The following is a 12,205-nucleotide window of genomic DNA, read 5'->3' as shown; positions in this document are numbered from 1 at the left end:
GTGGTGTCTCGGTCTGGTCTTTGGAGTTGGAGGGTCTCCATCCCGAGGGAAAGTTCTCCCTGAGAGCTTTTCAGCTGAGTGTCCATGAATTAACATACCTTTTATTCATTTCCTAAATTAATATAATATAGCCCAGCTTGTTCACACTGTTCTCTAAATGGTTAAGTAGTACATACAAAATGCCATCCCACAGGTTCTACTTAGCCTTTTCTAGGAGAGTTAAATCTGAAGCAAAGGACAATAAGGCTAGTTGGGCCTATGACATCAGCACTGTATTTTCTTAAGGGCCTGGAAATTTGTTCAGTGTCATTTTCTTCCAACAAGACTCTAGTCAGACTGTATGCTCTTGAATAATACCTCTCAATATACATGAAATTAAAAGGAGCAGGGATTGGTATCTTATGAGACAATGATTAATTTTTTTCTTCTGTGGGTGCTTATAAGAGAATCCACATGCAAAAAGTGATGAACATTTGACTAGGAGACCACAATATTGGATAATTTAGCAGGCAAAGTTCTTGCTACCAGAGCATTATTACCAGAGCATGGGCTTTGGCCTTCTAGTTCCTGAAATGTGTAAGAAACAAGAATTGCCAAAACGTAGCCTGAAATTATGTCTCCTAAATGTTTCACCAAGGTTCCTTCTAACTGAACATCTATCAGGATGAGCATCTACAATCCTCCCACACTCGAACACCTGGCAATGGAGGCGCTGCTGTGGAATGATGCCATAGACTTCTCCGATCTGGAGGACCTGCCAACTATATTTTTCCCATCACTCCTCAAAGAGGCCTTCAGTGGCAGACATACAGAGATATTGAAGGCAGTGGTGGCAGCCTGGCCCTTTCCATACCTCCATGTGGGGTCATTGCTTAAAACCAATGACGTGGAGATGATGCAAGCCGTGCTGGATGGCATAGATATATTACTGACACAGGAGGTTCGTCCCAGGTAAGCAAGGCCCAAGAGGGCTAGAAAGGGGATCATTTGGGTTAGTGATAAGATGTACCCACATGAGGGCAGATAGAATGGTTTCAAACAGGACAGCGACTAATGATGTAATGACATGGGGATTTGTGGAAATATGACTCAGGTTGAAAGCTGATCTCAATGACAGTCATAGGTCAGGATAGCTCAGAGTATGCGTATCCTTAGGAGTGCCCCATCCTGCAGGGCAGTCAGCGGAAGTTGGGGACCACCTAGGAGAGAATGGGGACAAGAGACACGAAGAAGGACACCAAGACAAGAGTCTGGTCAAGGCAACAAATTTTATTTTTTCCCCAAGGCTGAATTTATACCATACCAGGAGTAACAGAGAGAGGGGGGAAGTGGGAAATACTTACGAAAGCCAAGGACACTGTGCTCCTGTGGTCAGCTGACGTCAACAGGATGTTGGTTTCTCAGAAAGGTCACAAGTTTGTCATATGATTTGGCAACCGGAACACCTGATTTGTATTAGCCTTCTGCAGCTGGCTGGGGATTTTCCATCATCCTGACCTCTAAATAAACCCAGTCATAGTTAATGCTAACTACAATATTAACATCAATAATGGAGGGTTTTAAGGGCATAGCTCCCAACATAGAAGGATGAGCCATTCCATGACTTTCATACAGACACTTGATATGGAAGAGGCAGAAGTCAAAAACAGCTGAATGGAGGAAAGAAGGGCATGTAAAAGGTGCTATGTTGGAGCAGACCCTAGACAAGTGGGATCCAAATGGACTCCATTTTGGTTCCTCTTTTACATTAAACTTTTTTTCCTCACAGAAGGGGGAAGCTTCAAGTGTTAGACTTGAGGGATATGCACCAGGATTTCCGGGATGTATGTGCTAGAAGAGAGTATGGAGGCTGCTCAGCAGATAAAGTATACAGGAAGCAAGTCCCAGTGAACCTTCCTAGCTATGAAGTGAGACAGCATTTGAAGGTGATAACCAACTTGAGCCTCTTCTTCAATCTGAATGAAGACCAAAAATGCTTCCTCCAGTGGGCCCAGAAGAGAAAAGACTCTTTGCAGCTATGCTGTCTGAAGATGAAGATTTGTGTCTTCCCACTGGAGATTATCAAGGAGATCTTGAACATTTTCCAGCCAAATTACTTTGAGGAATTGGAAATATGCACACCAGAGGTCCTGTCTTTCCTACATTTCTTCGCATATTTCCTTGGCCAGATGAGAAATCTTCTCAAATTCCATCTAAATCAAATTCACTTCAAAGATAATGTTGTGGATACAGTGACAGAAATAAAGAAATATGCTGGCAAATTCTTTTCTCAGTTCTCTGAACTCAGTCATCTCCAGCATCTCTACATGAATGGTGCCTACTTTGCCAATGACAACATGAAAGAGTTGTCCAGGTAAGCAAGGATGGTGAGCTGTTTATGCTCTGGCAGCAAACCTTTCCCTTTATTTGGAGCATTAGGGGACACCTGAGGTGTGCCAGTCACAGGGGATGTTACAAGGATGGACTCATAGTATACAAGATTAGATTATTTCTTAGCAGAATTAACTTAGTTGAATTCCCACTTTTTTATCCAGGTCTGAACTGAGATAGAGGATATAGAGAGAGTTGACTTGCAAGCATGTCCATTGTGTGGGTGACATGCAATGAGTGTGATTTTCATATTACTCTTTGGGATCAAGGCAAAGATAATGAAAGAATGGAGAGCCTGGAGCTTGAGAGACTCTACACTTGCACTCTACAAAGATATATGTGAACAAGAACCAGTTTGTTCCTCTATTAGAGCTGGTCAGCCTTTAATTCTCCCTAAAGGGAAGGGTTATTTGAATAAAAGTTAGACTAAGTTGATAGAAAATCTGTGAGAGTTGGGTAGAGGTCACCAGTGTCAAGGGTAGAACACTGAAATTAGGGATAGAGTCTTTGGATATGGCAGGGAAATGGATAAACTCTGCAGGACCCAGGTCAATATGTTGCCCAATCCTTTCTGTGATAATTCTTTCTAGGTATGCTCTCCTGGCATGATGGGGAAAGCTCTAGCTCTCTGATGAAGGAAGGAGTGTTGCAGATCTGTGGTCTGAGAACATCCCATCTGATAGTAATATGTCCCAGTGGACAATTCTATCAGCAGACATAAGCATTATGTATCTATCCCCAGGCTGGTCATTTAACATAAACATAGATTGACTTTACATATGTGGCTTCTCTGTGGCAGTGTCAATCTTACTAGAGTCCTCCAGCACCATGAGCCAGACCTCATTTCTTGTTCTTTCTCTAGATGCCTGAAGAGCTCCTTGGATTCCTTGTCTATTACTTTCTGCAGTCTCTCAATGTCAGACTTGAAACACATGTCACGGTGTCAGAGACTCTATCAACTAAAACACCTGCACTTCACTAGTGTAGTGTTTTCCAAATCATGTTTCAAGAGTCTCCATATTCTCCTAGAGCATGTTTCTGAAACTCTGCAGAGCCTGCAGTTAGAGCACTGCAGGATGAAGGACTCTCAGCTCAAAATCCTCTTGCCAGCCCTGAGCAAGTGTTCCCAGCTCACCAGTGTCAATTTCTATGGCAACAACTTCTCCAGTAGTGTACTGAAAGAGCTTCTGAAATGCATGGCCAATCTAAACAAGTTGACTGTAGAGTACTACCCTGCCCCTCTAGAGTGCTATGATCACTTGGGTCATATTGTGGTGGAGAGATTTTCCCAACTATGCCCTGAGCTCATGAATATACTCATAGCCAAAAGGCAACCCGAGATAATCCTCTTTGCTACAGCCACCTGCCCTCGTTGTTGGAAGCATTGTGCCTATGGAACGAAGACTACACTTTGCCTTTGTTGGCAGGAAATAGTAGATTGACTCTGGATGCTGTGAAATGAAATCTAAGGAAGTACATGAATCACAGAGTCCCAGAATGCATGACATTAGATATATTAAAATCAAAATTGTCATCAATGTATTGAGACCACAGGGGCTACTTTTCATGAAGAACAATAGGATAACATCAGGTGTCTGGTGGAATCAGAATGGCAGTACTGCATTTCTAAAAGTGCCTCCATCAGGAAATGATCACCAGTGACTTTGCCATTTTATAAATATACGGCCAACCTATGAACTGAATGCTCTCCTATTGTGTGCTACTGAATCACTTTTAGAATTACAATCATGGTATCCTATGACCTCATGATATATATAAGGAAATTGTCATCTAAGTCATGTTGGTAGCAAAATGAATTAAAGACAATTATGACATTATCTTCGACTCTTTACTTCCCAATGTTTGATTACTTGATGGGATATGTACACAAAATTGTCAAATTAATTGTGAAGGGCTCTTGAAAAACATCATTTATACAGATCCATCCTTGGTATGTGATGTGACTATGACCACAGTGGCATTCCTACACAAGACCCTGAAGGTATGAACACATTCTAGAAAAGGGAGATGGGGGAGTTGTCACAACTTACAGTTGCACCAGTGCTCACAGAGATGGGCTGTCATAGGACTTACTATGATAATGAGGCATCATATTCTTCTAAAACGTTGCATTGTATTATCTGTGATAGAGTGGTCCCACAATACAATTTATTCAATCCATACTGTATCTATCCCCTGAGTGGCTGAACCCTCTACAGGTCATTTCATTCACAGAAATGTAGAGTAAGAATAAGCAGGCTTGTCATGCCTTAGGCTCCCCAGGGATTGTTAATCTAGATGTACTACCAGTATTCTTTAAGACGGTGTAGTTAATTCAGCAACAAAGTCCTTTATGGAGGAGATTCATTCTCCAGCATCTTCTGGTTCATTCTCTCTGAGTTCAGCTTCTGGTCATGACTCTGTTTCCTCAGCCTTGAAGCTCTGCCTTAGCAGCTCACACAGTACGTGTGTGTGTGTGTGTGTGTGTGTGTGTGTGTGTGTGTGTGTGTATGTGTGTGTGTGTGTGTGTGTGTGTGTGTGTGTGTGTGTGTGTGTGTGGTTTAAGCTGTCCAAATAATGCCAGCCTATAGAATAAAGTCATCCTTTATTTCCAGTCTATTGAGCACTTGGGCCTCATGTGTGTACTCTACCTTAAATAGGACATGTTAGGCTCAGGAGAGATATTCCAAGAGATTAGACCATCTAGGATTCTTTTCTGTACCAAGCTGAAGATTGCCATCCATCTACCTCTCTGGAAATCCACTTCCATTGGATCCTCTGCTCACTTCTGGACCCCTTTTTGATGCATATAAGTGCATGCTAGTGAAACTCATTTACAATAAAGTAAATACATCTAAAATAAATATTCACAGTTTAAAAAATATTGTTTAGCACTGGACAACCATTTGGCTGTCATCCCTAGGGAAAACCACTTCTTCTCTTCCTTACTTTTCAGTTGCCTATATTACTTTGTGTAATGCTGAGACCTCATGGCATTTTCTATATCTAGTTTGCCACATTCACTGGTGTCATCCTTTTTCAACTGTGATCACCGAAATTGTGCTTGTTAAGTTTTATGTATAGCTTTTCACACTACTAAAATATGCAAACTCACAACACATTCACTAGTTCTCTAGAGCTTATAACCCTTTCCTACCTCTTCAGAAATGTTCCCTGCCTGTTTTATAGATGTACCCTTTGGGACCGATGTCCATGATTTTGCATCTTCATTGGTTGTGGTTTTTTTTTTTTTTGTAGGGGTCTTTACCTCTTGCAAAGACAAGTTTCCTTGATTAGGGATAAAGAATATAATCATCTGTGGGTATAAAGGCAGATGGTTGTAGATTATTGTTAGGGATTATGCTTATTTAGCACAATATTGACTGTATATTCTTCTAAATTATAAGCCCCAAAACACATGTATCTCTTAGTTGGGGTTTTATTGATATGAAGAGACAACAAGACCAAGGCACATCTTATGAAGGAAAACAATTAATTGGGGCTGGCTTAAAGTTTCAGAGATTTAGTCCATTGTCATCACAGCAGGAAGCATGGGGGGATGCAGGCCAACATGGTGCTGGAGAATGAGCTAAGATTTCTACATTTGGAACCACAAGCAGCCCAAAGAGAGAGTGGACAGCTAGGCATGGTTTGAGTTTCTTAAACCTCAGAGTCCACTCTGAAGGCAAACACTTCATGCAACAGTGCTATGTCTGCCCCACAAAGGCCATGTCTCCAATAATGTCATGCCCTATGAGTCTATGGTTGCCAATTTCATTGAGATATCCCCGATAAGAGTAGCTTCATACAGATTATATTTAGGAATATACATACATGTAAACACATATGCATGCAATAACAATTAGATAAAAAGAGGCTATGAACTTGTAAACCATCGCAGTGTTTGGGGGATGGTTTGTAAGGTGGTAAAGATAGAAGAAGTATAATAAAATTCTTGTCTCAAAAAGACAAGAGTGGAAGTTACTGGGCTTACCTAAGCATATTTGAACATTTTTTTAAAAAAGCAAAGTATCCCTTTTACTATAATTTTTTTCTTTTACATAAATTTTGAACCTAGATTAAGTAACCACCTATCTCTCACCACAGGAAAAAGGGTCCTGCACATTTCAACAGGCAAAAAGTTTTAGGAAATATAATTGCCTCATTACAATTTCCCAATGTTCTTTAGTGTAGTGGAAAATTGATAGAAAGACAGGAAGGAAACTAGGCCTTCAGCAAGACTGTAAGTCCTCACTTAGGTTGGTGGTATATTTCGTGTCCTTCCTCCAAACAGGTGCAAGGGAGGTCCAAGTGCTCTATTTTGCTGTTTTCTTTGCTCATTTCCAGAACTCCCAGCCAGTTCTGATTAAACCCTGTAAAAGGTGTTAGGGTCCATTAAACTAAATGGAGAGAAACTTGAAGCAATCCCACTAAAATCAGGGAAGAGACAAGGCTGCCCACTGTCTCCCTACTTATTCAATATAGTTCTTGAAGTTCTAGCCGGAGCAATCAGACAACAAAAGTAGATCAAGGGCATACAGATTGGAAAAAAAGAAGTCAAAATATCACTATTTGTAGATGATATGATAGTATATTTAAGTGATCCCAAAAGTTCCACCAAAGAACGACTAAAGCTGATAAAGAACTTCAGCAAAGTGGCTGGGTATAAAATTAACTCAAATAAATCAGTAGCCTTCCTCTACACAAAAGAGAAACAAGCCGAGAAAGAAATTAGGGAAATGACACCTTTCATAATAATCCCAAATAATATAAAATACCTCGGTGTGACTTTAACCAAGCAAGTAAAAGATCTGTACAATAAGAACTACAAGCCTCTGAAGAAAGAAATTGAAGACCTCAGAAGATGGAAAGATCTCCCATGCTCATGCATTGGCAGGATTAAGATAGTAAAAATGGCCATTTTACCAAAAGCGATCTACAGATTCAATGCAATCCCCATCAAAATACCAATCCAATTCTTCAAAGAGTTAGACAGAACAATTTTCAAATTCATCTGGAATAACAAAAAACCCAGGATAGCTAAAACTATTCTCAACAATAAAAGGACTTCAGGGGGAATCACTATCCCTGAACTCAAGCAATATTACAGAGCAATAGTGATAAAAACTGCATGGTTTTGGTACAGAGACAGACAGATAGACCAATGGAACAGAATTGAAGACCCAGAAATGAACCCACACACCTATGGGCACCTGATTTTTGTCAAAGGAGCCAAAACCATTCAATGGAAAAAAGATAGCATTTTCAGCAAATGGTGCTGGTTCAACTGGAGGCCAACATGTAGAAGAATGCAGATCAATCCATGCTTATCACCCTGTACAAAGCTTAAGTCCAAGTGGATCAAGGACCTCCACATCAAACCAGATACACTCAAACTAATAGAAGAAAAACTAGGGCAGCATCTCGAACACATGGGCACTGGAGAAAATTTCCTGTACAAAACACCAATGGCTTATGCTCTAAGATCAAGAATCGACAAATGGGATCTCATAAAACTGCAAAGCCTCTGTAAGGCAAAGGACACTGTGGTTAGGACAAAACGGCAACCAACATATTGGGAATAGATCTTTACCAATCCAACAACTGATAGAAGGCTTATATCCAATATATACAAAGAACTCAAGAAGTTAGACCGCAGGGAGAAAAAGAACCCTATTAAAAAATGGGATTCAGAGCTAAAAAAAGAATTCACAGGTGAGGAATGCCGAATGGCTGAGAAACACCTAAAGAAATGTTCAACACCTTTAGTCATAAGGGAAATGCAAATCAAAACAACCCTGAGATTACATCTCACACCAGTGAGAATGGCTAAGATAATGGCAGATGCCACCTGGTTCACAGATGGGAGCAACTTCTTAGAGGAAGGAAAAAGATGGGCTGGGGAGGCAGTGGTAGATGGAAACAGAGTCATCTGGGCTCAGGCCCTACCAGAAGGCACCTCTGCTTAGAGAGCAGAGCTCATTGCCCTCTTTGGTGACAAAGCCCTTGAGCTGGGAAAGAGACTTAACATCTATAAGGAGAGCAGATGTGCCTTTGCCACAGCCAACTAGCAGAGGGTCCCACTGACATCTGAGGGCAAGGAGGTTAAAGACAAAGAAGAGATTTTGGCTCTGTTAAGTGCCCTCCACGACCCAGCCAAGCCGAGGAAGGGACTCTGGTACACCTCAGCAGGAAGGAAGATCCTGTCACAAAAGGCCTACAGATGATCCAGAAAGAAGTCTGGTTGCAGCTGGCAGCAGCCTAAGCCCCAGGGACCCCTGAGACATCTCACCAGTTCCAAGTCAGAGACTCAGTCTATGTATGACAACATCAAGCCCAGACACTTGCTCCTCACTGGAAAGGACTGTACCTGGTGCTGCTGAGAACCCAGACAGCTGTCAAGTGTCAGCCCTCACCAGCTTCGTACTAGCTGTTGGGACTGGGAAGCTGGCACCTAGAGCGACACTCAGATCTTTAAGAAGCTCCATAGACCTCCATGTCAGATAAGTGGATACATCAGAGACGTGACTGGGGGGTTGCTGGGATGGGGTTTCTGTAATGCTCACTTGAGGAGTGTGCTTTGGAAACAGGAATTTTATGTTTGCCATGGGTTCCATCGAGATAGGTCCCCTAATCCTAAGTATGGAGGTAGGCTTAATTTCTCCAAATGATGGAACATCCCCTTACTATGAAGGCATTGCATATGTTAGTACTCCTAACACTTCTTGGGCCTGTGCCTCAGGGATCACAACCTGTATAAGTTTAGAAGTTCTAAAAGGCAATCATGACTTTTGTGTGTTGGTTCAGATAGTGCCTAGATTGTTATGACATCCTCATGAGAAGAGTACTAAACTATTGGGATCCTGATGCTAGACACTTAATAAGACACAAAGGAGAGTTAGAGATTACTCTGTCAATTATCTTAGGGCTGAGTTTAGGTGCTGCAGACGCAGCTACAGGGACATCTGCCATTGCCCTGCAACCTAAGGCTTATGGAGAATTGAGGGCTGCCAATGACTTAGATATTAAAAATATAGAAAAGACTTTAGCTGACCTCCAAGAATCCCTTACCTCCCTCTCAGAGATAGTGCTTCAGAATAAGAGAGGATTAGACCTACTGTTATTCCTTAAAGAAGGAGGCCTGTGTGCTGTGTTAAAAGAAGAAGGTTGTTTTTATATAGATCACCTAGGAAGAGCTAAGGACAATTTGGCTAAGGTTAGAGAAGGATTAGAGCAAAGTTTTTTTTTTTTTCACCAGACAGATGTGCTTTATTTTAAAACAAAACAAAGCAAAAACAAAACAAAACAACAAAAAAAAACCCAACAACAGTAACAAAACCCTCTAATGAGAAAATCTGACTCAGTCTTATATTAACTTAAGCTCCTTGAGAACTTTCAGGAAAGCCAGGGTCCGTGAAAGACATGCAGGCAGCAGTCGACAGTTCTTTGGTGGCACGAGCTGCCCTCCTGATTACTGTACCCGAGTTTTATTATTATTTTTTTAAAAAAGGCCTCAAAGCCTACACCAAAGAAAACACACACACACGCTCTCTCTCTAATGTGCTGCAAAAGCCAAACATGATAATACATACATCATTTATAAAATGAGCCTTTTGATTCTAGAAAATTAAAACATGGCAAGCTCACAGAAGGGTAACAGCAAGTGGGGAGACTCTTAACCTTCCATGATGACCCGCCATGGGGACACAGCTAGTAACAGTGGGCTTTCGTTTACCAGCCCAGCCAGCTGAGCTGTCCTCAGGGCAACCTGGGTTCTCCCGGATGCACAGGAAGTAAGGGAGTGCCAATGAGACACAGTCTGCTGTCTGTTGCTTTCCCTTAATTTTCTCTACTAAGTTTTCCTTTGGTTTGAAAGTTGAACTCAGAGGCTTGCCACCTAAGATGAGCCATCAACTTGTATTGGAATAGCACTTGGGAAATGAGAGCCCAAAAAGGCAGATTTTTTTTCTTTTTGATGGAGTTCAGCATCCACTCTGAGTGTGAGGGGTCTCCCAGGCATCACCAGGTCAAAGGCAGGACACGGATGGGCACCCTGGTGAGGTTCTGCAGAGCCATGCGTGCACACACAGCCACCTGTCTAAGCTTTCAATAAATACAAACATTTTAAACCATTTCAACAGAATAAATTAAGAACACTGCATCCCTCTTGGCCTGCTTTGCCTCCCAGACTGGCTCGCTCCCGGCTAGTTGGTGGCGACTCCGTGCTGTGTGGACTTCAACACTTCCAGCTCCTCTGGCCTTAGCACTTTCTTTGCAGCAATAATGGTGTTCTTCATGAGCATGGCCACTGTCATGGGACCAACACCCCTAGGGACAGGAGTGATGTAACCAGCTTTCTTCTTGACTCCTTCAAAATCCACATCTCCAACCAACTTGGGCTTTGCGGTGACAGGATCTTGAACTCTGTTTATCCCCACGTCGATGACTGTTGCTCCTTCCTTGATCATGTCAGCTGTGATGAGGTTTGGAATGCCAGCAGCAGATATCACAATGTCCGCAAGGATCCTGTGCTTCTTCAGCTGTTCTTTAGGAGTGTGCCGATGAGATATTGTGACTGTGGCATCACCCCCAGGCCGCTCGTGCGCTCCATCCGTGTGCAGCAGCATTGCAATTGGCATCCCAACGTTTTTGGACCTGCCAGCCACTACCACATTCTTCCCTAAGGTTGGAATGCCCGTTCGCTTGAGTATCTCCCACACGCCCCATGGCGTTGCTGGCAGCATGGAATACTGGTCCAAACACATGCGCCCAACGTTGATGACATGAAAGCCATCAACATCCTTGTCAGGAGAAACAGCATTGCAGATCTTTCTCTCGTCAATGTGCTTTGGGAGTGGCAGCTGAACAAGGAGGCCATCTACATTCTCATCGTCATTCCATGTTCTGATTGAATTCAACAGCTCTTCCTCTGACACTGAGGCTGGTTTCACAATTGACTCACTGTTGATTCCCACTTTAGCTGCTGCCCTGGTTTTGTTGAGAACATAGGAGTGACTGGCAGGATTGTCACCAACCAGAATGACAGTGAGGTGTGGCCGCTTGTTGCCCGAGGCCACCCACTCTTCCACCTCCTGCCATACTTCTTGCTTGATCTGCTGGGCCAGCTTCCTTCCAGAAATGACGACGGCTTCATTTCGTACTGCCACCAGGTGGAAGGACTGTAGGCGGGAGTGGCAGCCGTGCGTGAGGCACAACAACCGCACTGCCAGCGCAGACAAGGAAACAGAAGCCATGGCCCACGCTGGTGCTCGCGCCGGCAGAACAAAGTTTTTAAAAAGAGAGAGAGCTCAAGACAAAAGTTGGTTTGAAACCTGGTTCAATTCTTCCCTTTTGTTCACAACCCTGGTTTATTGCTTATTGGATTACATATTGTTAATGCAACAATACAGGCCCATCAGTAGTAATAAGATCGAGTTATGATTTTAAGATTAAAACCATAACAAAAGAAAAAGGGGGAATGAAGAAATACAGTTTCATAGTTTCATAGATATGAGAAACAAAGTTATAAAAGCAAGGTTTTGAAAAATACATCTGGTGGTCAGGATGCCTATGAAAACATGTAACCTTTCTGAGAGATACATCTGACATCATGATGCCCAATAATATAATAAAGTTTTGGTGATCAAGATTCTGACAAAGCTATTTAAGACAAAACAAAAAGAAAAAAAACACAACTGTTATCAGAAAGATCCCTACACCTCCCAGTGGTAAATTCTTAGAACAAACTCAAGATGTCATCCTGACCCTGCCCAAACACCCAGTTCACCACCCCCACCCCCACCCCCACCCCCACCCCCACCCCCACCCCCACCCC

The 12,205-nt window shown here is 42.5% G+C and overlaps 2 protein-coding genes across 2 annotated transcripts; one reads left to right on the top strand and one right to left on the bottom strand.

Annotated features, from left to right (window-relative positions):
- Nucleotides 1–664: 664 nt before the first annotated feature.
- Nucleotides 665–4,074, top strand: LOC134487081 (PRAME family member 8-like). The gene is made up of 3 exons (XM_063288680.1): nt 665–951; nt 1,772–2,353; nt 3,233–4,074. Exons 1-3 carry the CDS (start codon nt 665–667, stop codon nt 3,810–3,812), a joined length of 1,449 nt encoding a protein of 482 aa, XP_063144750.1. The 3' UTR covers nt 3,813–4,074.
- A 6,427-nt stretch (nt 4,075–10,501) lies between these two features.
- LOC134479019 (bifunctional methylenetetrahydrofolate dehydrogenase/cyclohydrolase, mitochondrial-like) lies at nt 10,502–11,642 on the bottom strand. The gene has a single exon (XM_063261316.1). It carries the CDS (start codon nt 11,622–11,624, stop codon nt 10,575–10,577), a length of 1,050 nt encoding a protein of 349 aa, XP_063117386.1. The 5' UTR covers nt 11,625–11,642; the 3' UTR covers nt 10,502–10,574.
- Between the last annotated feature and the right edge of the window lie 563 nt (nt 11,643–12,205).

Source organism: Rattus norvegicus, chromosome 5 (genome assembly GCF_036323735.1).
Source record: "Rattus norvegicus strain BN/NHsdMcwi chromosome 5, GRCr8, whole genome shotgun sequence".
Classification (NCBI taxonomy): Eukaryota; Metazoa; Chordata; class Mammalia; order Rodentia; family Muridae; genus Rattus; species Rattus norvegicus.
The sequence above is the reverse complement of the archived record's forward strand: the minus strand, read 5'-3'. Positions and strand labels throughout refer to the sequence as shown.